Source organism: Misgurnus anguillicaudatus, chromosome 25 (assembly GCF_027580225.2).
Source record: "Misgurnus anguillicaudatus chromosome 25, ASM2758022v2, whole genome shotgun sequence".
Classification (NCBI taxonomy): Eukaryota; Metazoa; Chordata; class Actinopteri; order Cypriniformes; family Cobitidae; genus Misgurnus; species Misgurnus anguillicaudatus.
In genome coordinates, this window is record NC_073361.2 from 10,711,498 (window position 1) to 10,735,510 (window position 24,013).

Sequence of the window (24,013 nt, forward strand, 5' to 3'; positions counted from 1 at the left end):
TGAGTTGCCATAGGAATATGGCCAAACTGTAAACAGCTTTTCTTCTGTGAATGGAGACTAAGAGGAGTCATTCTGTCAATTTAGAGCAAAGAGAAACGCATTTGATTTGCATGAGTGGCGAAGAAAGCAGGAGGGGTTTTTGTCTGAATGCGGGTCTGGGGTGGTCCTCTCCCTCTTGACAGGAAGGACTAAAATGAAGAATTCAAGCTCCGTCTGCCTATTTCTTTCGGTGGGAAATAAAATAGCTCACAAATTGGTCTCCGCAGGACGGGGACAACACGGCGGGCATACTTGTCTCCGGTGCGCGGGGAGTCCCACAGTCCCATAACCTCGCTGTCTGCAGGTGAAGTGTAATGAATGCAGGATGAATATGCATCGGTTGAGCAAACCCTGCGTCGAATTTGCTTTTTATAAAGATTCGAGGCACCGTTCCCACCAGTATGAGGCCTTTTCTAGTGTTTAGTACAGTGAAGCGAAAACCAAACCGCATTGTTTAGTTTGTGGACATTTATTTTATTTTGTGAAGGTGCTTGCTAATGCATTGTTGTGCTGCATTTATGCATTTTGTATGATTGATACAGTAGCATTTCACACATTTAACAGAATTATCTGTATTATTTTAGATTTTTGTTAACTCATTTCTGTTATTTATGTAATAGCTCACGGTTGGCCTGACAGAAAATCCTCAGCCTCCTTTAAGTACCAAATTAGAAGTAAAGAAATAATAATATTAATTTTAGTATTTTTGTTTACCTAGGTGAGAATCAAATACTTTTGCTCTTGCATGTTTTGGAATTTTAACAGTGAGTTAAACACTGAAATTTAGCAAATAACACAATAGTTGTGTTTACCTTATAGACATTGTGCTGCTTTTTAAAGGAATTGTTTACCCGGCCGGGATTAAAATTAGCCAATATTTTACTTACTCTCGAGCCATTCTAGGCATATTTGACTTTCTTCTTTCAGCCAAATTTATTTAGTTATATTAAAATAATATCCTGGGTCTTCCCAGCTTTGTAATATCACTCAATAGTGGCTGCTTGTTTGAAGCCCATACATCATCAGAAAAATGGTACATGGGACTCCAGTGGGTTATTATACAGTATGTCTGTGAGAGAAAACTATTCATTTTTTAAGTGTATTTAGCGATAAAATGCATCGTCTTTGATCTAAAATGGCGGCAAAATAACCCAACACAGGTTAATTTAAACCCAGCCACTGAGTTTGTCCATATTTTATTCAATTATGTATTTAAATGAAGAGTTTCGTTTTTAATTGTTCAGAAATCTTGTTTTTTGGTTGTGCATTCCAATTAATTTCAATGCAACTGCAGTTGGTTTGTTTTGATTTAAACCTTCATAACTTAAAAAATACAGCTAAGTAACACCATAAAACAAAATAATAACATGATAACATAATAATAAACATGTTTTGACAAAAATGTAAAAAAATGGATTTATCTCGTTTTGCAACGAAACTCTTCAAATATCAAACCGACACCAAAAACTATTTATAGGAATTCGTGCTAAGTGACACTAAAAAGACATTCCTGTTCCAGTGTCACGAAAAACAGCGGAAAATTGTGTCAATAACAATTGTATTATTTTTAAGACTTCCCTTACACCCTTGTTTCTCAAGATTTTTGGCATGCGCCCCCATCCTGTGTAGGGTGCATCTCTTTTGCACCCCCCGCCAAAGAAAATTCATGACATAAAACAATCCCAATCTTAAAATTTAAATGATAAACATATTAAATTATACAATGTAGTTCTGTTGGTTAGTAGCTTTATTTTTTTGAGGTTTAATTACGGTAGTTTCCGGACTATAAGTCGCTTCGGAGTACAAGTCGCATCAGTCAAAAATGCGTTTTGAAAAGGAAAACACACATATAAATTGGACTGGACTAAGTCGCATTTATAGACATTTAATCTGGAAAGGCAAGTTTTTCAACTAAACAATAGCACAGAACAGCAGGCTGAATAGGTGTCAGTACATGTTAACGTAACAAACATTTATTCAGCTAACACAATAGCATACTGAACATACCTGGAAGGCTGAATAGGCTAAATTAACATAACACGCCAAATCTAGTTCACCAAGCTCCTGAAGTCATTCCGCATCACTTAATCCATTGAATTACATAAATACAGGAGCAGCATATAGCGGACTCTCGCGACTGTAGACCGTAATAGTTTCTCTTTGTTCATATGAATTAATTTTGACATATAAGTCGCACCTGACTAAAAGTCGCAGGACCAGCCAAACTACAAAAAAGTGTGACTTATAGTCCAGAAAATACGGTACACATAATTTGTTATAAATTAATGTATTTTTTTAAATACCGCACCATCTCGGCCTTCAGTTTGAAAGCCACTGCCTTACACAAACATTATTGGCAATATGTATTTTTTCTCCTTCTCTGTCATAAACCTTCATGGAGTCCCTTTTACTTAAAGTTTTTTGGGGGGGTTGCTTTTAAACTTCTTTGTTACCTTGAGCTTTCTGCTTTATAAGTATTCTGGTGCACATCAAACACTTTTCCCAATTCTTTTCTATCAGAAGACACTCTAGAGACCAAAGATGCTATGGATGGTTGCACCTTTGAACCAGACTGATGCTTCTGTGATTGGTCTAAAAATACAGCAGGTAGCCCAGGCTGTCAATATATCACTCCTACAAAACAAGGATGGAACGGGAATCAGCCATGTTTATTCTATAAAACAAAAAGGTTGACGTATATGCGACGACAGGCTTCTCCTATACCCACTTTCCTGCGTTTGTTCTAGCTTTCATTCAAATTTCTGCCTGAAATGTTGCTTTTTTGGCATATGGACTATTCATGTGGGAATAGCAAATGCTGTATCGTTGTGGGATATAAAAGTCGTCCTATTTCAATTGTTCAATATAACCAGTGAACTCAATGCTTACTAGACATTTCCTACAATGTGTTGACACTAATAAATGAGAAGACTTCCTTTAAAGACCAAATGGCGCAGGAAGGCCGCATCCTGTCATAACCAAAGTGCATTGTGGGTGCAGGTTATTGGATAAGAAGGTTAATGGTATCATGGCACTTTGTTTGAGGAAGTCCACAGAGGGAGCATGGTTTCCTTATGTGCCAGTTGAAACAATACTGACAAAATTATAGTTATTATCCTTCCCAATTGTTTTCCAAAAATATGTTGGTTGCAGCAAATGCTTATATTTGCCAATCTTTTGTGTTACAATAAAAGCAGTCTTACGAGTTGAATAAAATGCTGCTTTGTGTTGAGCTTGGTAATAGCTATTTTTGGCAATTTACACTAAGGGATTCATGTTTAAAATTATGTTTTTTTTATTGCTGTCATTCACTGGGTTCAAATGTAGTTTTATACTGGGCAGTTTTTTCATATCAATTACTTCTCAGATTCATGGACATGCACGCGTGCACACACACACAATGAAAATATGATCCTAATTCCAGAACTCCATATGAAAGCAATACGACCACAGACCACACATGAACCATTGAGCTTTGTAAACATATACATTATATAATAATTAAATGAACTGCAAACAATCTAACTAATCTGATAAATGGACATTGTGATGATTAAGTTGTCAAACTGAATTTCTACCAGATCATTGACAGTACACATGAATCATCTGCTTTCCGAAACAAACGTCATGTTGAGCTAAATCATACATTTTTGGATAGTGCCACTGTCCTTTCCAGCTGGCATTCACTAAAATCTTGGCCTGTCCTTGTCGGGCCTGTCTAATTTAAATAGCAAATTGGATATTTAGTGCTGATTGCTAAGGCAAGCGTCTATTTCTTTTAGGGATTGAAACAGACTCCTGGTACTAAGTATTACTCTCTAATAACTCGGATTTTGAGGTTATGCTCAGGCAAAATGAACTGATGTGTTTCTGTATATCCAGAAATGATCCTCTGGGGTATTCAAGAAATTACCATCCTGTTTCCATTTGATCCTTTATCTTTGTTAATGTCTTTATGATCCTAGGTTTTTGTTGCTTTTTGTAATCACACATATGCTCGGTGACCTTCATGGCTTGGAGGTAGATTAATAGCTCCATGTGGAGTTGGAGAGACGATCCTCCCTCTTAATCACCTCTAAATTATGATTAATCATAGGAAAGCAGCCGTGAGTGTGCGACATGTTCAGCTGAAAGAAGTGCTTAAACTTCTATTTACAAAGATATCATGAATCTTAAGTCTAACTTTTTAATCAACATTAATGGGCGGTTTCCTGGACAGTGTTTAGATTAATCCAGGACTAGGCCTTAGTTATATTAGGACATTTAAGTAGTTTTTAGAAAACAAACCTTACAAATTAACAATACTGGTGCATCATGAGACAAAACAATGGCACTGATGTATCGTCGCTGTCCGATGAAAACCACGTATGTCCATTTTGCAGATTTTGAGATTTTTTGACGGATTGAATGTCCTGGTTCATTTCCGTATACAGTATGGTTCACATATCTAAATGGCCAATGAAAAGTTGTGAAATCATGTCATAGGATTTTCACGTATATCCATTTGGTGTCAAAGCTGTCAATCACCCACGTATCTCCCGCCCGGTGAAAGCATCTCGCCAGTCTCGTGAAGTTTCATCGAAGCTCAGCACTGGATAGCCGAATAAACATAGCCTGGTGAGACAATGACTTTCCTTCATCGAGGTAACCGTTTCCCCCCTGACGCCAGACGTACGTCTAGGAGTGACAAAATTACGGTAGGACTGTGCAAACAAAGTATCTGTCTAGCATTACCATGCCAGTGTATTGATTCATTGTCCCTTCATAGTTTGCAAGAGACATTTAATAAATGTATAATTAATATTAAATAAACTAAGCGTATTTAATAAACTAAGACGTAGGCTATTTAATAAACTGAGCGTATTCATCTGTCAATATGAAACGCGATTTAGCCATTCTAATTAATGATCGGAAAAACGTGTATGGATCACCGTTACTGTAAAATATGCATGTATGTCCATTTAACTCAAATTTGGTCAAATGTGGATTATATCATTACACTGGCAAGAATATGGTTACATGTAAAGATGCTGTACCAAGTATGCATCGGGCAGCGACGATATGTTATATGATATATGTTAAGGTATGTCAGTAGAAGGTATTTTCAAATGAAGGCAGCTCAAACATGCATTTTAGTCCGGGACTAGGATAAGCCTTGTCCAGGTAGGTTAATTTTCGTTGAGACAGACATGTCAGTCAATTTTAAATGTACATTTTAGCGGTTACCTTGGTGTCATTGGAAATAACAAAGTAAAACAAATGAAGCAGCTCGCTAAATTGGTTGTGAGACCAGTGGGGTTTCTTTCTGTCTGACTACTGCCATGTACATTCGGGTCCAGTCGGGTTACAAAAAATAGCCACTGGTTCGGGTCGGACTAGGGTCTAATTTTCTCGTGTTTGTCTCGGGTCGGGTCTTTCTTTTAAAGAAAGATATTTACACACGTCGGGTTCGTGTGTAAAGTGATTCGGGTCATTTCGGTTCGGGTACAATTCTTTAGACCCGGGAAGACCTCTAGTTCACACCAGACGCGCTAGAGGCGGCAAAAACGTGCTATTCGTGCGTAGTTGGATGCTTGAAATTTTTTAGTTTACTCACTTCATTAATTCTGGTCATTGTGCTCCATTGTTGTTTTGTTTTTCTGCCTCCACTTGCTTCCTGTAATCACATCACTCCTAGAGCAAGCTCCTGATTGGTTAATGCGGCGCGAAAACCCACCAAAGTTCTGATGTTTTAACGCCTTCCGAGCCGCGCCTTTCACTCTTATCGTGCTGCAGGATGCCTATTCATCTTTGCATTGACTTAACATGTAAATCACTTGCGCTTGCCAACGCACCATTAGACTATATATATATATATATATATATATATATATATATATATATATATATTATATTTATTGCGATGGGACCATGGTACACTATATAAATGATGTATTATTTTTAACCTAGGGATGACATCATGATCACGCATGTCATTAAAGATGGCAAGCACTGATTGGTCAGGAATCAGTTAGTCTGAAATGTTTCTTGGTCACGATACAAATATACTGTAGAAGTCAAAATTCACACAATCTGACACATTGAGTATTGTAACAGACAAAGATATTGTACACTATCAGGACAAAAATAGTCGGAAATGGTCCTTAGCTGTCACTGGGGCAGCGCCCTTTCTAAAAGTACGCTTATGCACCTAAAGAGATCATATTAGTACCTTAAAGGTATCAAATGTATACATATATGTACCTAAATGGTACATATTAGGACCTTTTTAAGGATACTGCCCCAGTGACATTTTGTTATCATGTTTTCTGACAGTGTGTAGTCTGAACTGGACATTACTGTACCATTAACACTGCAATATGTTTCTATATAAACTACGTATATGACTGAGGATAATTGATTATGAAAAACTTTTTTAAAACACTATTAATCTTGACTTACTTCCTCTTTAGTCACTCCTGCCCCTTTCTATAGTCAAGGAGAACTTTGAAACAAAAAACTTTGTACACTATGTATCTGTCCATTTTTCACCACACAGTTCCTCCGCTGACCCCTCATCTTTAGTAAATCAGTTCAAAAGTGTCCCCAGACAAAAGCAAGCAGCGATAACTTACTTTTCAATAATGCATGTGCTCTTCAACCTCTGCGTGGTATGAGAGAAGTATTTCTGCCTGTGGTTATTGATGAAGGCATGCCAGTTAAAGCCATCGCTCGCTTTAGGTTTTATTATTGACTAAATGATTGATTTAAACCCTCATAATTAGATGACCTAATTTAATAAAAGTGCAATTTAACGATACTGCAGCCCTACCGAAGCGTGCTGTGGCATTGATAGATACGCCTATGCGTGTATGAAATCACAGCTGACAGATGATGTATTCAGTGTAGATGCATTTTGTTGACTGAGTGAGAGAGAGAGAGAGAGAGAGAGAGAGAGAGAGAGAGAGAGATTGACATTTTGTCCCTTGGCCCACTGTAGGTCACTCTTGTTAACTTTTCTCCTTGATCTAGACGAATGTAAATGAGTTCTCGTATCTGATTTCATTTACTTAATAAATTTAAGAGCCTGTTCGGCTCAAGTATGCCCGAAAAGATCATTGGCTGAGCAAAACTTGTTTACATTGTTAGTGTCTTAAAATCAAAGGCTATAAAAAGGTTGATGTCTGTTGATTTAGAGAGGAGGGGTAGAAATATCGTGCCAAAAATACACTTTTGCTTACTTTAATACAAAATGCAATGTATTAAAGAGATAGTTCACCCAAAAATGAAAATAATGTAATTAATGACTCACCCTCATGTCGTTCCGAACCTGTAAGACCTTCGTTCATCTTTGGAAACACAGTTTAAGATGTTTAAGATTTAGTCCGAGAGCTTGCTGACCCTTCATTGAAAATCTATGTACGGTATACTGTCCATGTCCAGAAAGGTGATAAAAACATCATCAAAGTAGTCCATGTGACATCAGTGGGTCAGTTAGAACGTCATCCGTCCTTATTAGAGATTATTAACAATTATACATTTTACTAATATTTAGTTAATCGCGAATTGTTGTAATATGCTCATGACTTTAGGACCGTTTTACTTGTGGCTTGAAGTGTAATCACTATGGGATGCCAATTTTCTGCCTAGCAACCAAACTTAGTACCCTAGCAACGGAATAAACCAAGCCTTATATCTCCGCATCAGAACATCGTAGAGACACGACAAATTTAATGCTCAGTTAATGATCTGAAATAAACCTTGATGACCTATGCAGCCTACATATGCGACCTCCGGAGGATGCAGCTTTCTGTTTGTACATTTTACAGTGCATGCATTATATTCTGTATTTTACTGCGTGTGCTTTTTTGTTTGGGTTTCCAATAATGTTTGTTTGGGAACTCGTGTGAAGTCTGAGATGTGTTGTGTTTGTCTGTCGATCAGTGTCAGATGTGAAATCTCAGCAGATTAAACCCTCACTCAGAGTTTACATGTTTTAATGTCTGCATGTTCTTGCTCAAAAATGACAGTGGCTGTATTTCTATTGTAAAGAAATTGACATACATTAAATATTCAAATGAATTTAAACATTGTTTGGCTAAAAATAAGCATTTCTCTCCATCTAAAGTAAAAGTGAAGATAGTGTCCGCGAGACGAGTCCACTATCGCCCCCTGCAGGCATTTGTTATAATACATAATGCTTTTTATTTTATAGGCCACAAATGTAACGTGTTTGTTAATGTAATGTTGTTTAATGTAACTTGGTTTTAATACTTTATTTGAACCAATTATTATTGCATCTGCGTTATTATGTAATTTTAAAGGGTATTATCTCACTTTATTTTGCGCAAAAATAACAAATTACTCAATTATCAGTTAGCAAAATAATTGTTAAGGACAGTCCTTGATTAGTTAAAAATTTAAAAATAATGTGATTTCAGTTTTTTATTCATTTATTTTTATCATTGAGGAAGTCTTAAAAAGTGTGAAAATATCGTCTTGTCTCGTTCTTGTGAACAATCTTGTGTCTTGTCTCGTGGATTAAGTGTTTCGTCACACCCGTACTTAAAACCCTTTTTTAAAAGCTTCATAATAGCATAATGTTTTTCCAAAATATGCTATAAAACGTGAATATAACTCTACACCCTTGCCTCATTTAAAATACGCAAATCTATGAATATGCAAATTAGTCTCCACCTCTACTTAATCGCACAGCTCCGACCATAGATAAGAATATGCAAATTAGTCCCCACCTCCACTCTTCCACACCACATCAGACCATAGATATATATGTAAATAAATGCTACATTCGTTAGTTTCAGACACATAACTGTTATATATAAATTGTCTGCAATTGAAGCATTAGAAACCCCTTTAGAACAAGGATGTCACTCTTTAAGATTCTTGACCTTAAAGTAGATACTTTAATTTAAAAGTACCAGAACATGTCAGATTTTAGAAATATTACCGGCACCTGGACATATGGATTAAACACAGACATAGACTTACACCGTTCTATTTCTTTACCAAACAGCTGAGCTGAGTTTCTATAAAGAAGTAAATTACAAATTGGCTGTAGAAAGTTGCAATGTACATTTCTGTCATATGGCAAGTGTGTGGCTTTCAAAAAGACTCGTACTGTTGTTACACTTTCAAAAAATGTAATTTATCTTGTGTATAATACAATAGCTTTGACATTTTGGACCATTGTTTTGGTTAGCAACGTTCTTCAAAAGATCTTTATGTTTCGCAGCTATTTTAAATTATTGATGGTATTGCTGTGTTTTTAGGTTATTAGTACAATGTAAATGTCATTGTTTATAAATATAATTGTTATATGCATTGTCTTGCTGTATATCAAAGTACCATCCTATTATATTACGCCATCACTGTGCCTTGCCATAATTCCAGGGAGGAGTAAATACGAGTAAAATCGAAGTTTGCAATAATAGCCTCTCCATGTTGCTTTGTTGATGTTTGTTTGTATTTATGGGTTGAATTTTCTTCTGTGTTGAGGACATGACAAACACTTACCATGAAAAATAAGTTGGTCTGAGATTTAATCAATGTAAGCTGACAGACGTATTGCAGGGCTTGATTACAGGCGCAGATTTAATAGATTTTACAGTCGCCTGTTAATATCCCATCTGACTGATAAGTGCATGAAATGTCTATACGAAATGGGCGATACTTTATCTCCTGACAGTGCAAATAAACAGCAGTTGTAGTGGGATAGTATTTGTGTAAGTAGATTACAATGGTCGGGTCAGCTCTATGTCCAATAATGACTTCCTTTTAAATGTTTTTTTCCTGACACAAATACAAATAAGTGTCTTGAAAATGCTGAGCGGTCTGATCTATTGGCTGCTCTAATGGGAACTTTTTAACAGTGGGTTTAAATGACCCCAGTGTTTGAGGAAAGGATGTAAGTTGTCTTGAGTTAAATGTCCAATTAAATCAGTCTAATTCTCTTAAAGATCTAATGTGAGTTGCCTTGGAGGGACAGCACTACTGTAATGGCACATTGGGTAGTATGGTCTTTCTTCTTTATGGTAGTTGGGTTTCTTGTTTTGGGAGTGTTTATTTTATTTTATTTTATTTTATTTTATTTTATTTTATTTTATTTTATTTTATTTTATTTTATTTTATTTTATTTTATTTTATTTTATTTTATTTTATTTTATTTTATTTTATTTTATTTTGCAAGAGTCTTACCCTGGGTTCACACGAGCCGTGTTTTGAGTTAAATTTGCATCTACCGTGTCTAGTTTGCCGCTTGAACATTTTACTCGCTTTATTCGCGTGTGAAAGCCGCTTGAAATTCTAGTCATCGAGACATTCACACGGATATTTGCGTCATGGGAGGGGCGACTCCGCTCGCTACCTGTAATCATGTCACTACTAGAGCAAGCCCCTGATTGGTAAACGCAGTGCGTTTTTCTGCCCAAGTTAAAATTTTTCAACTTGTGCGTTTCTCGCGGCAACACTCAATTCGCGGCAACACTCAATTTATTTTATTTTGCAAGAGTCTTACCCTGGGTTCACACGAGCTGCGTTTGAGGCGTCAAATTTGCGTCTACTGTGTCTAGCTTGCCGCTTTAACATTTTGAGTTTACTCGCTTTATTCGCACGTGAAAGTCGCTTAATATTCTAGTCATCAAGACATTCACACGAAATTTGTGTAATGGGAGGAGTTTCTGCGACTCCACACGCTACCTGTAATCATGTCACTACTAGAGCAAGCTCCTGATTGGTAAACGCAGTGCGTTTTTCTGCCCAAGTTAAAATTTTTCAACTTGTGCGTTTCTCGCGGCAACACTCAATTCGCGGCAACACTCAATTTATTTTATTTTGCAAGAGTCTTACCCTGGGTTCACACGAGCTGCGTTTGAGGCGTCAAATTTGCGTCTACTGTGTCTAGCTTGCCGCTTTAACATTTTGAGTTTACTCGCTTTATTCGCACGTGAAAGTCGCTTAATATTCTAGTCATCAAGACATTCACACGAAATTTGTGTAATGGGAGGAGTTTCTGTGACTCCACTCGCTTCCTGTAATCACGTCCCTACTAGAGCAAGCTCCTGATTGGTTAACGCAGTGCGTTTTTCCGCCAAAGTTAAAATTTTTCAATTTGTTCGTTTCTTGCGGCAACACTCACTTCGCGCCATTTGCGCAAACTAGACGTTATTCGTGCTAAACGCCTCATTCGCGCTGCGAGACCTCCAGACGCGCGTCAACGCGTCTTTACATTGAGTTAACGTTGAAATCACTCGCGCTTGACGCCTCTACCATGGCTGGTCTGAACGCAGCATTTAAGCTGTATTCTAGAAAGTACTGTAACTGAGAAAAGATAACATAAGTACACTTTACCATTGCAACAAAAAAAAAATCTAATGGTGTACCTTGTTGCATAAGACTTTTGTTCAGTGCTGTATGTCATAGGCTCATAGAGGTACAAGGTCCCCAGAAAGCCCTCTGGATTTACTGACCTGACTTTTACTCAGGAATTCTGCAAGGGGTCATTTGTGTTCCCATATTGTATAATTTGTTACTTTTGGCTTTACCCATGTTATTTTTCGGGGGTGTATATCACTGAATGCAAGCTTGCGCATATTGTCAGGAACTCGACTGAAGTTGCAATTATTAAAGGTAAATATTTGGTCAATCATTGTTTAAAAGTTTTTACAAATTGCTGACTTCCTTATATTTTCTTTAAGGGACTTTTTTCCAACACTTTTTAAATATAGCACATCAGTCAGTTCTGATAGAGGTCTGTTTACGCAGAGATTTTACACAGATAGCATAGTTCCTGAGGACATTAGCGAACAGAAAGTACAATTGTGTTTGTTTTGAAATAGTCAAAGTGTAGCCAGACATTTGATTATCGGCATTAAGTCTACTGATCTACTTTGCAGTTTTCTGGCTGAAAGCTGTACGCTAAAGACTGAAAAGACCTGAAATAGCATCTAACTAAAGCAACTAGCCAAACTTCAACCATTTGAAATAGTTACAGTAATACCAAACTAATAGACTCTCATTTTTAGATAATTGCATAGCTGTGTGTGTCTGGGACAAGCTGAACAGAAAAACCAGCGGGTGAACTTTATAATAAGAATTGATGTTTTTCCCAAAGTAATAAGTGATGTTATAACCGAAGCTTCACTGTCATGTGCATGAGTTACACATGAGGCACGACATCTCTCCACAATCCTGACCTTTAAAGCCATCGAGACATTTGTTGGATTATGCAGCATGTTTTTTGAAGTTCATCCAACATCTGGATATCAACCCCTTACTCCTATAATCCAGCCTCCCTCTGGAAAACCTACCCCACCTTTTTGCACGCCAGCAGTCTCTCAATGTGACCGACCTTATGTATCTACCAGGAACAATAATCTAATGCACTGTCTGTCTAATCGCCAGCTTTGTAACCTCTGGCTTCCTGTAACTGCAGCACTGAGTGGCTTCTGGCCTTCACCCAAGCACACATACACGCACATGTACTCGTATTTAAGTTGCCACGTATAAGCAGACTCTTTGGACTGTTGTTAAAAATGACAGTGGATCTATGAGTGGATTTGAAGCTTAAAGTAATAGCCCAACTAAAATTACAATTGTATTTTACATTGATACAATATAATGTCATTCCAAACACAGTAAACATTTAGTATGACTCTGTTTACAACTAGTATTAATCACAGAGGGTCACTATAGTAAATATGGGTTCAAATGGTATCCGAAAATGTTGTGTCTCAACTGAGCACTTTTGATCCAATCACGATCCATCAATTCATATTTTTTTTGGCTATGGATAGACATCTGACAGCCCAAATTTTGCCTTGTTTTAGCCTAGACCAGTGGTTCCCAAACTTTTTCAGCGTGCGGCCCCCCTTGTGTACAGTGCATTCCTTCGCGGCCCCCCAAAGAAAATTTGTGACAAAAAACTGTTCTAAAACTTAACATTTTCGTTAAAAAAAATTTAATTATACAAAGAAGTAGTGATTTTGGTTAGAAGCCTTATTTTTTAGGTTTAATTACACAGAATTCATGATAAATTAATGTATTTCATAAAATGTCATAAAACTGGGGCCCCCCTGGCACCATCTCGCGGCCCCCTTGGGGGCCCCGGCCCCCAGTTTGAAAACCACTGGCCTAGACGACTAAGCTCTGTATAAGCGAGTATTATAAATGTCTTTTAAATGCAAAAATTGCTTGTTGGGAAACTACACACTGTCAATGTAAATCCACCACTTTTAGGGATATTTAGATCTTCCTTATTTTGTGAGTACCGTAAAAGATGACCGTACGTAGTATTTTGGGTGAACTGATCCTTTAAAGCTGATTTTCGCCTCTAGGGCGCCCATTGAAATGAACTTTTTCCCTGTGGTGGACGTGCTAAACTGTTCACTTTAAATGCTTATATCTTCTGTATGCTAATGTTGATTCATTCCAAAATGCTTTTTTGCATAGTTGTGTTTGACACATGAAAACGTCTCGGGTTACGTATGTAACTGTTATTTCCTGAGAAGGGAACGAGACGCTGCGTTTTCCTTGCCATACTTCCTGCGTCCCTGTAACGCCGTCTTTGGCAATATTTCAGATAGAGATATACTTCCTGGCTCCTGCGTCACCCTGTCTTTATCGTTAAGCCTCACCATTGGTTAAATTTGATATACACATTCAGATGCACTTACCCCTAAAGGCGTCCCCAAAGTGTCACTGCAGTGACGCAGCGCGAGTTCCCTCAAAAGGGAACTGTAGCAATGTATCTTAAAATGTAACACAATGTAACCTTGCTCTCACTCGAAACGTGTCCCCACATTTAGTCCTTGAATTTGAGGGGGGTTTGCACCTGGGAAGTCCTTGAAAGGTCATTGAATTTAAAGTTAACTAAGGTGTGGGAACCCTGGATTTGAATCATTCTAATTTCACAATGAAATCCATCCAGTTCATTCATTCATCCATTCATTCATTCATTCATTCATTCATTCATTCATTCATTCATTCATTCATTCATTCATTCAGTTATCAACATGTCCATCAGTGTGTCCATCCATCCATTCCCCACACATTCATTCATTCTTTCTTTTGTTGTTCAACCTGTCTGCCAGTTTGTCAGTCTGTCCATCCATCCAAACATCCATCCACCTATCCACCCACCATTTAATTCATTCATTCATTCATTCACTCACATGTCCGTCTGTCAGTCAGTCAACCCATCTAATTCATTCAGTCATTTATTAATTCATTTGGTTGTCTGTCTATCAGTGTGTCCACTCATCCATCCATTATCCATCCATCCATTAATCCATCCCCCACCCATTCATTCATTCATTTTTTTATCTAATTTGTCAGTCTGTCCATCCAAAAATCCATCCATCCATCCATCCACCCATCCATCCACCCAACCATCCATCCATCCACCCACCAAACCAACCATCCATCACTCCATGCACCCACCCACCCTTTCATTGATTAATTCATTCATCTGTCTGTCTGGCAACCCATCCAATTCATTTATTCATTTAGTACTTCTAATCCATCTCGGCATCCATCAATCCCCCATTCATCTATCTATTCATTCATTCTTTAGTTCATCCACCTGTCTATCAGTTTGTCAGTCTGTCTATCTATCCATGCATCCATCCATCCATCCATCCATCCATCAAGTCACCCTTTCATTGATTCATTATTTCACCTGTCTGTCTGTCAACCCATTCAATTCATTCGTTCATTTAGTACTTCATTTGTTCCTCCACCTGTAAATCAATGTGAATTCATCCAGGCATCCATTCATCCCCCATTCATCTCTCTATTCATTCATTCTTTAGTTCATTCATCCACCGGTCTATCAGTTTGTCAGTCTGTCTATCCTTCCATCCATCCATCCATTTATTCATCCACCAAACCACTTTTTTATCCACCCATCAATTTATTCGTCAATCCTTCCAACCATCCGTCCATGGTTCCACCCACCCTTATCCCACCCACCATTTCATTTGTTCATTTATTTATACATTAGTTTGTTCGTTCATTCATTCACCTGTCTATCAGTCCATCAATCAATTCATCCACCCAACCAGCCATCCATCCCTCCATTTATTCATTCATTAATTCCATTTGGAAGAATGATTGTATTACTGGATAATCTTGTGTTGGTTGGTAGATTGCTTATCTATGACTGATGAGTGACAGACTTTATAATTTATAATTCAGCACTATGAGCGATAAGACTTGATTACGTATCTTTAAATTATGATGATTTCACCCCAGTCAAAATATTTAGTCTTATATACAGTAGAAGTGTTTGTGTTGAGCTGCATGTTAATAAATCAATGACAGTCAGTTGTGTTCGGAGAGGCGATTGACTCATTTTCACCAGAATAAGGTAACACACCCGTTGCTGCTTTTTGTGAGGTTCGCTAATGCAATTTTCATGACCTCCACTCGTTCTTTAACCTCCACAACAATAAATAAAAAAACAGACAGAGAGAAATAAGGCTCCAGTCATCCTCTTCAGCCTCATGAATGCGTTTGTTGGAGGGTGGCTGTCTGAAAAGCCTGAATGCATTTCCATATAAAGACGGAGAAGCGCTTATTTAGATGTGCTTGACATTTCGGTGAGAGGGGAAGGTTAAGGGTGAGATCGCTGGAATATTAATATCCGTGACTAACAAACCATTGCAAGCTCTCGCCTCGTGTCTAGACACTCACTTGCCTTTGTAAATGATCCACAACCAATGGTTTGAGTGGAATTAAAGTAGGGAATGTATTCAGATGTCAGTGATTGAGAGGTTTTGTTAAAATTTTTGTTTACATTTATGCTTTTTTTGTAAGCCACTTACAGTGCATTCAAGCTACATGTTTTATCAGTCTATGTGTTTCCTGGGATCAAACACCTTTGTGTTAGAAAAAGTACAATAAGGATGTTGACACGTTTTAAGATTGAAAAACTGATTTTGTGATGTACATCAAAATTGTAAGATATTCTCTCTGTGGTCATTTTGTGTCAATATGTCTAATGACAATCTTATGTGACCTTATTGTTAGATGTTTTTACAATTGTGAATGACATCTGAATATATCAGACTTGTCAAGAGGTGGAGAAATTGAGATCAATAGAGAGATTGAAATTAGATAGGAAAGAGCAAAAGAAACAAATGAGACTCCACTCGACTCTTTCTTCATCCGATTAGCCACAGACCTGAGCCCTGCCGACCCCGGCGCTGACTGATTGAATATGAGAAATCCATTACTGCCATCTTTCCTGAAGCATGCTCTGATGTCACGGCCGTTTTCTCAGAGTCACCCTGATTTAAAACAGCGCCCATTACGGTTATCTTTCACCAAATTAGATTACAGCAAGAAGGGGGGAGGTTCAGAGTCAGGTTTATGTAGGATGTGAGGTATGTCTGTTGTCTTACAGTATTTTTCTTTGGTGTGATCCACAGGAGGATGAAGAAGAGGAGAGAACAGACAACGGGAGAAATGGAAGGATAGAGCCGGTGGGCCGGGCAGATTCATGTTTGGAATCAGCATCAATCGAGTAAGTCATCACAATAAAAACATTGGATTCTTGATGATTCAATGAAGCATTTTCATTGGTCAACACAAAAACGTCAGTGCAAACATGTTTTACTTGGAGGCATTGTTCATCCAAAGATTTAGGATAGATTTGTGGATTTGTCAGAAAAAATGTACAAGAATGTACAAAAGTTGTCACTGGGGCAGTACTTTTTCAAAAAATACACTTTTGTACCTAAAAGAGGCACATTGATACCTAAAATGTGCATATTGGTACCTTAAAGGTACATAATGGTTCCGCCAATGTGCATATTGGTACCTTAGAGGTACATAGTGGTTCCTCACAGGTGCATATTGGTACCTTAGAGGCATATAATGGTTCCTCAAATGTGCATATTGGTACCTTAGAGGTACATAATGGTTCCTCAAATGTGCATATTGGTACCTTAGAGCAGTGGTTCTCAAACTTTTTCAGCGTGCGGCCCCCCTTGTGTACGGCCCCCAGTTTGAGAACCACTGCCTTAGAGGTACATAATGGTTCCTTCAATGTGCATTTTGGTACCTTAGAGGTACATAGTGGTTCCTCACATGTGCATATTGGTACCTTAGAGGTACATAGTGGTTCCTCAAATGTGCATATTGGTACCTTAGAGCAGTGTTTCCCAATCCTGGTCCTCGGGCACCCCCTCCCAGAAAGTTTTAGATGTTTCTTTATTTAACACACCTGATTTAACTCATCAGCTTGTTAAGGAGACATGTTTACCATTTTGGAAGGAGGCTGATGAGTCGAATCAGGTGTTTTGGATGGGGAGACGTCTGGGGCTTTCTGGGAGGGGGTGCCCGAGGACCAGGATTGGGAAACACTGCCTTAGAGGTACCTACATAGTGGTTCCTCAAACGTGCATGTTGGTACCTTAGAGGTACATAATGGTTCCTTCAATGTGCATTTTGGTACCTTAGAGGTACATAGTGGTTCCTCAAAGGTGATTATTGGTACCTTAGAGGTACATAGTGGTTCCTTAAAGGTGCATATTGGTACCTTAGAGGTACATATTGGTTCCTCAAAGGTGCATATTGGTACCTTAGAGGTATATAATGGATCCTCAAATGTACATAGTGGTTCCTCAAAGGTGATTATTGGTACCTTAGAGGTACATAGTGGTTCATTAAAGGTGATTATTGGTACCTTAGAAGTTCATAGTGGTTCCTTAAAGGTGCATAATAGTACCTTAGAGGTACACAATGGTTCCTCAGATGTGCATATTGGTACCTTAGAGGTACATAGTGGTTCCTCACATGTGCATATTGGTACATTAGAGGTACATAATGGTTCCTTAAAGGTACATAGTGGTTCCTCAAATGTGAATATTGGTACATTAGAGGTACATAATGGTTTCTTAAAGGTACATAGTGGTTCCTCAAATGTGCATATTTGTACTTTAGAGGTACATAGTGGTTCCGCCAAGTGCATATTGGTACCTTAGATGTACATAGTGGTTCCTCAAAGGTGCATATTGGTACCTTAGAGGTACACAATTGTTCCTCAAATGTGCATATTGGTACCTTAGAGGTACATAATGTGTCCTCCAATGTGCATTTTGGTAACTTAGAGGTACATAGTGGTTCCTTAAAGGTGCATATTGGTTTCTTAGAGGTACATAGTGGTTCCTCAAAGGTGTATATTGGTACATTATATGTACCTTTGAGGAACCACTATGTATCTCTATGTACCAAAATGGTACATATTAGGACCTTTTTAAAGGGTACCGTCCCAGTGACAACTTTAGACCTTTTTCTGGGAGTGCTTCAAGGTTGTATCAGTTTTGAATCATTGAGCCGAACACTATTGGTTCTCTTTCCCATTCATTACATGTCACATTTGAATATGCAGATATGCATTTCATTGAGTATTTTGTCAGTGTAATGGCCTAAAGATCACGTGGTTCAATCCACCTGATTAGATGCAACATGATTTGGGGTTTGGGTTAGGATGTCACTTTAACTATTGGTTTATACTATTTTTTCCAGATTTTAAACAATTGTCGCCAGACGTTAGGGTTAGAGTTGGGTTTGGGTTAGGATGTCATTTTATGTTACAGAAAGTCATTCTAACCCCAAACCCAAGCGACAATGGTAAGAAAATAGGGAAAAAACTATTGAGTAACCAATACGTGGTACGGACACGTAAAAATGCGGAGATCTATGACAATGACACGGATAAATGAGCAAAATATTCCCTGACTATAACATGGAAATTTGTGAGATCAAATTAATATATTAGAGTAAAATGAGATCACAGTGCATGTTCACAGACTGCCACCTCACCACTGGATGAGTTCATCTTTATGTTTTTGTCCTTTCCTTATGCCATGTATTCCTTACCATGTATTATCACACAGATTTAGTGCATTCGCTGTTGTTATAAACCCAGAACAAGCCTAATGCAGACCTTAATCTGATCTTAATCACTTAATTGAAATGTCAATTTGGGTCCTCCATTGACTAACATGTCTTAATGGCTCCTGGGTTATAGATGGTTTCACACTGTGCTGGATCTGAACTTGCAACACAGCAACACACAGCAGTTCTAGAACCAGCCATGCAGCACTTTTTTTATAAATGTCTTTGTGTTGCCTTTAATTGCTTATTTCCTCATTTATCAATGTTCCTAGTGAAATGTTAAAGCTGGTTGAGGTGTCCAACGTCGGTGGGCCACTGGGAATCCATGTTGTGCCATTCAGTGCCAGAGATCGAAGGTAAACCACAATGTAACATCTTTGTTTACATCAGTTCTTCACACATTTGGGATGTCTCAATCATTTTATTTTAGGGTAGATTTGAAAAGCACTGCCCTACCAGAGCATTTCTCATTAACCTTACTGGTTGGTCTGTTGTGTCCTCTGCGTCCTTCAACCTTCTTTCATATCTCACCAAGCTTTCCACAGGTCATCATTGCAGCTGATGCCTTTCTTTGTCCCATCTCTTCAAACCCCAACATGCTCCATCTATTTTAGGTAGTTTTTCATCATTCCTCAAGGACGTATCGACAATACACCTCTCTCGCATAAGAGTTCCCCTTCACCACATGTGGAGTTTTCTATATTTCCCAGTTCGTTCTGAATAATGGTAATAGCTCCGGCTTTGTGTAAGGCCGCGGCAATGAACAGACTGTGGGGCTGCTAAACACCCTTCTCCCCTCCAGAAGGACAAAAGGAACACGGGGCATGGCTGTGAATAAATTAGGCAACTTTATTGCTACAGGGAAAGCCTCAAAGCAGCCAACTCAATTCATCTAAACCCCTCTACCCAATCCGACTAAAAGCTCATCCATATTACGGGTCACTCACAGAACAACATTCACCCAAGGTCAGCTGTTGTAAGTAACACAAAATAATTAAAGGAAGGTGCAAATAAATGAAAGCGTTTAAATTTAGTGGATGGGGTATGTAAAGGGATTTTCTTAAAGCTGTTTATAAGCTCTAAATATCTAAGACCCTTCCGGGCCTAAATTAAGGCTTGCACATAAAATCTGTTTCAGGCCAAAGATTGCAAAAACTGATATTGTGCATGACTTCTTGACTTTCTCTAAATATTTTTTCATTATTAACTGGATTTTAAATGGGGGGGGGGGGTCACAACTGGTTTAGGTTTCATTCACTACCTCTTATACAGAAGTGGAAGACCCAATTTAGTTTGACCAATTCAATTGTAATTTTGTAGTGCTTTCAGTTTGGCGTTATGGCAAAGCAGCTTTACAGTAAATACATGTTAGTACAGGCACTATTGGGTCAAAAAGGGACAAACTCCGCCTGTTGGGTTTTAATTTAACCTATGCTGGGTTGTTTCAACCCAAAATGCAGGGTTGCTTACCCATTGTTGGGTCAAATTCCTGGGTTCATTTAACCCAGTGCTTCTCAATTATTTTCTGTCACGCCCCCCCCCCCAGGAAGAAGTAAACATTTCGTGCCCCCCCAACTCTCCGCCGTGACTGTAAATAGTATAATTTGTCTATAAAATTGCACATCTGCAAAACATTGTATCCTTATTAACATTAAGATAACACAAAAAAAGAAATATCGATCAACTTACAACAAAGAATAACTTTATTAACATTGTTTTTAGTCTGTAACAAAAAACTTAAAAATGCATCAATTTGCCTGAAATAAAAAAAATCAATCCTTATTTAAAGTATAATATTTTTTGACCATTTGATACTGAAAAATTAAATTAAATATAATCAATAAATAATAATAAAAAACTCAAGCGGCTTACAGCGTGATTGGGGTGTAATATGTTGGATTGGGGTGTAATAAGTGACGGTGCAAAAAAAATCACTTCCTGAAAAAGTATTTTCCCTGGGGTCTCGCGCGCCCCCCCTGGTGTCACTTCGAGCCCCCCCTGGGGGTCCCGCCCCACTATTTGAGAAGCACTGATTTAACCTAATGACTGGGTTTGTACCCTTTTGACGCTTCCAACGCTGGATTTACGCTGGAAGACAATGAAAACAGAAACTTTTTTGCTTTTGAAACTTTTTGAATACAGTGCTTTTTTAAAGGGGACATATCATGAAAATCTGACTTTTTCCTTGTTTAAATGCTATAATTGGATCCCCAGTGCTTCTATCAACCAAGAAAATGTGAAAAAGATCAACCCTGTAACTTAGTATTGGTAAACCATTCTCTACAAGCATGTGAAAAAAATAGGTCAATAAAAATTTGGCTCCCCTTGTGATGTCAGAAGCGGATAATACCGCCTGTTAATTTGCACTATCCAGCTACAACACTGCCATTTAGTGCAGAGTTGAATTTGGTGACTTACCCAACTCAGAAATCGAAAAAAAAAATACATAAGATGAATAAATTTACTTTTATGCCTTCAAAACACTCTTTGTTCAATATCTTAACCAAAAACACATCAAAACTTTTCATAAATTCACAGGAGATCCTCTTACAGTAAGAAAATAAAACAAAAGCACAGATTGCTCGGCCCTGTATAAATACAGTATGTAAAGTAACTGCGTTACAATTAACCAAGCGTTAATTTGTGCCTCGCTCACTCCTACTGATAGCACTCTATATGTGTTTTACTCTATTTGTCTGTTTCAATTCATTTTTTTGTTCATATTCAGTATAAATTTGTCCTTGTCATCAGGTTCTCAGTGTTTTAAACCATTACACACCTGCTACATTCGCTAATAGCTAATGAGAACCTGTCAATTTGCTTAACCTAGACATTATGTCTCGCTTTCACGGCGACACATCCGTAATGACCTCATCAGCTCATCTGCAATGTGATTGGTAGAATGTGTTGAACTCATTAGTATCTTGATAGAGGGCACAGGGGTGAAAGCAAGGCCTCATAGAGTGAACTCTTATAATGACCAACGTCTCTCTCTGCCAACAGCTTGAGGAATGTGACGTCCTGTAAAATTATACACGCGTACAGAATCGTGTTGAAACATGACTCACGTAATAAGATCTCATCACATGACCGACATTCATTGAAAACAAGTTGGGGTCTACAGTAATTGCTTGGCATGAATGGATTGTAATTGCATTGTTATTTAATTAAAGACAGCGGATGAGAACAGGTGGTTAGGTTTTTCTATCTGTCACTCAGTTGCGAGGTGATTGTGGTTATGCAAAAAGCATTGAACAAGTGTTGACAGGTTTATATATATACACACTCACCTAAAGAATTATTAGGAACACCATACTAATACTGTGTTTGAGTAGAAATGTTGGCTCATATTGATAGGATAGCATTTTGCAGTTGATGGAGATTTGTGGGATGCACATCCAGGACATGAAGCTCCCGTTCCACCACATCCCAAAGATGCTCTATTGGGTTGATATCTGGTGACTGTGGGGGCCATTTTAGTACAGAGAACTCATTGTCATGTTATATAAACCAATTTGAAATGATTCAAGCTTTGTGACATGGTGCATTATCCTGCTGGAAGAAGCCATCAGAGGATGGGTACATGGTGGTCATAAAGGGATGGACATGGTCAGAAACAATGCTCAGGTAGGCCGTGGCATTTAAACGATGCCCAATTGGCACTAAAGGGCTTAAAGTGTGCCAAGAATACATCCCCCACACCATAACACCACCACCAGCAACCTGCGCAGTGGTAACAAGGCATGATGGATCCATGTTCTCATTCTGTTTACGCCAAATTCTGACTCTACCATCTGAATGTCTCAACAGAAATCGAGACTCATCAGACCAGGCAACATTTTTCCAGTCTTCAACTCTCCAATTTTGGTGAGCTTGTGCAAATTGTAGCCTCTTTTTCCTATTTGTAGTGGAGATGAGTGGTACCCGCTGGGGTCTTCTGCTGTTGTAGCCCATCCGCCTCAAGGTTGTGCGTGTTGTGGCTTCACAAATGCTTTGCTGCATACCTCGGTTGTACTGAGTGGTTTTTTCAGTCAAAGTTGCTCTTCTATCAGCTTAAATCAGTCGGCTAATTCTCCTCTGACCTCTAGCCTCAACAAGGCATTTTCGCCCACAGGACTGCTGCATACTGGATGTTTTTCCCTTTTCACACCATTCTTTGTAAACCCTAGAAATGGTTGTGCTTGAAAATCCCAGTAACTGAGCAGATTGTGAAATACTCAGACCGGCCCGTCTGGGACAAACAACCCATACTTTCCCATACTTAAATTCAGATTGGAGTTTAGGAGATTGTATTGACCATGACCACACCCCGTAAATGCACTGTTGCAACTGCCATGTGATTGGTTGATTAGATAATTGCATTAATGAGAAATTGAACAGGTGTTCCTTATAATCCTTTAGGTGAGTGTATATTTTACATGTGTTTGATTCCTCAAGAGCTTCAAAGTACATATTTATAGATGTGTATTTATAGATTTAGCTTAGTTAAAGTAAAATAAAATGTAATTTAAGTTTAAGCTAAATCTAAAATTAAGCTAAAAGCTGCTGTGCCACTGCGTGTCGCTCATCTCTTTCAATGAGGTATACTAATAATTATACGCCATGTTCCTAAAAAGTGGTGTATATAGTATATTGTAACATTTAAAAATATGAACATTAATAGTTTAATAATAATTTGTATATAAAATATTGTATTAATATTCAAATTAAATATAAAATATATATTATATATTCTGTCTATATGCACAGTGCAGTGTAGGAATTTTGAATGCCTAAAGCCAAACGTGACCTCACTAGACCACGTACAGATCTTAGATCAGTCCACTGGGACTTTAGCTAATCCTCGTTCTTCCCAACAGCTGGTTTACATCAAGATTATGAAGACAAGTGCAAGCTGTGTAATTACTCCTCAAGACCACCAGCGAAACTTTCAGCAAAACCTTATTACATCTTTAGTATACTGTTTGTTCTTTCGAAAAATGATTCAATCTGTATGTCCAGCCATCCATTTCATAGATGATGTAATGAGGACTGAGAAAGGTTTTTATGTGTATTATTTTCCTTCACCCATGAC

The 24,013-nt window shown here is 38.1% G+C and overlaps 1 protein-coding gene across 4 annotated transcripts in view; it reads left to right on the forward strand.

The window, feature by feature from the left end:
• pard3aa (par-3 family cell polarity regulator alpha, a) overlaps positions 1–24,013 on the forward strand; it is a 557,061-nt gene that overhangs the window by 258,791 nt on the left and 274,257 nt on the right. For all 4 annotated transcript variants that reach the window (XM_073864006.1, XM_073864007.1, XM_073864004.1 and 1 more), the window contains exons 6-7: positions 16,467–16,561; positions 19,212–19,295. In XM_073864006.1, coding sequence (XP_073720107.1) covers positions 16,467–16,561; positions 19,212–19,295 — 179 coding nt within the window. The remainder of the gene's footprint in view (positions 1–16,466; positions 16,562–19,211; positions 19,296–24,013) is intronic.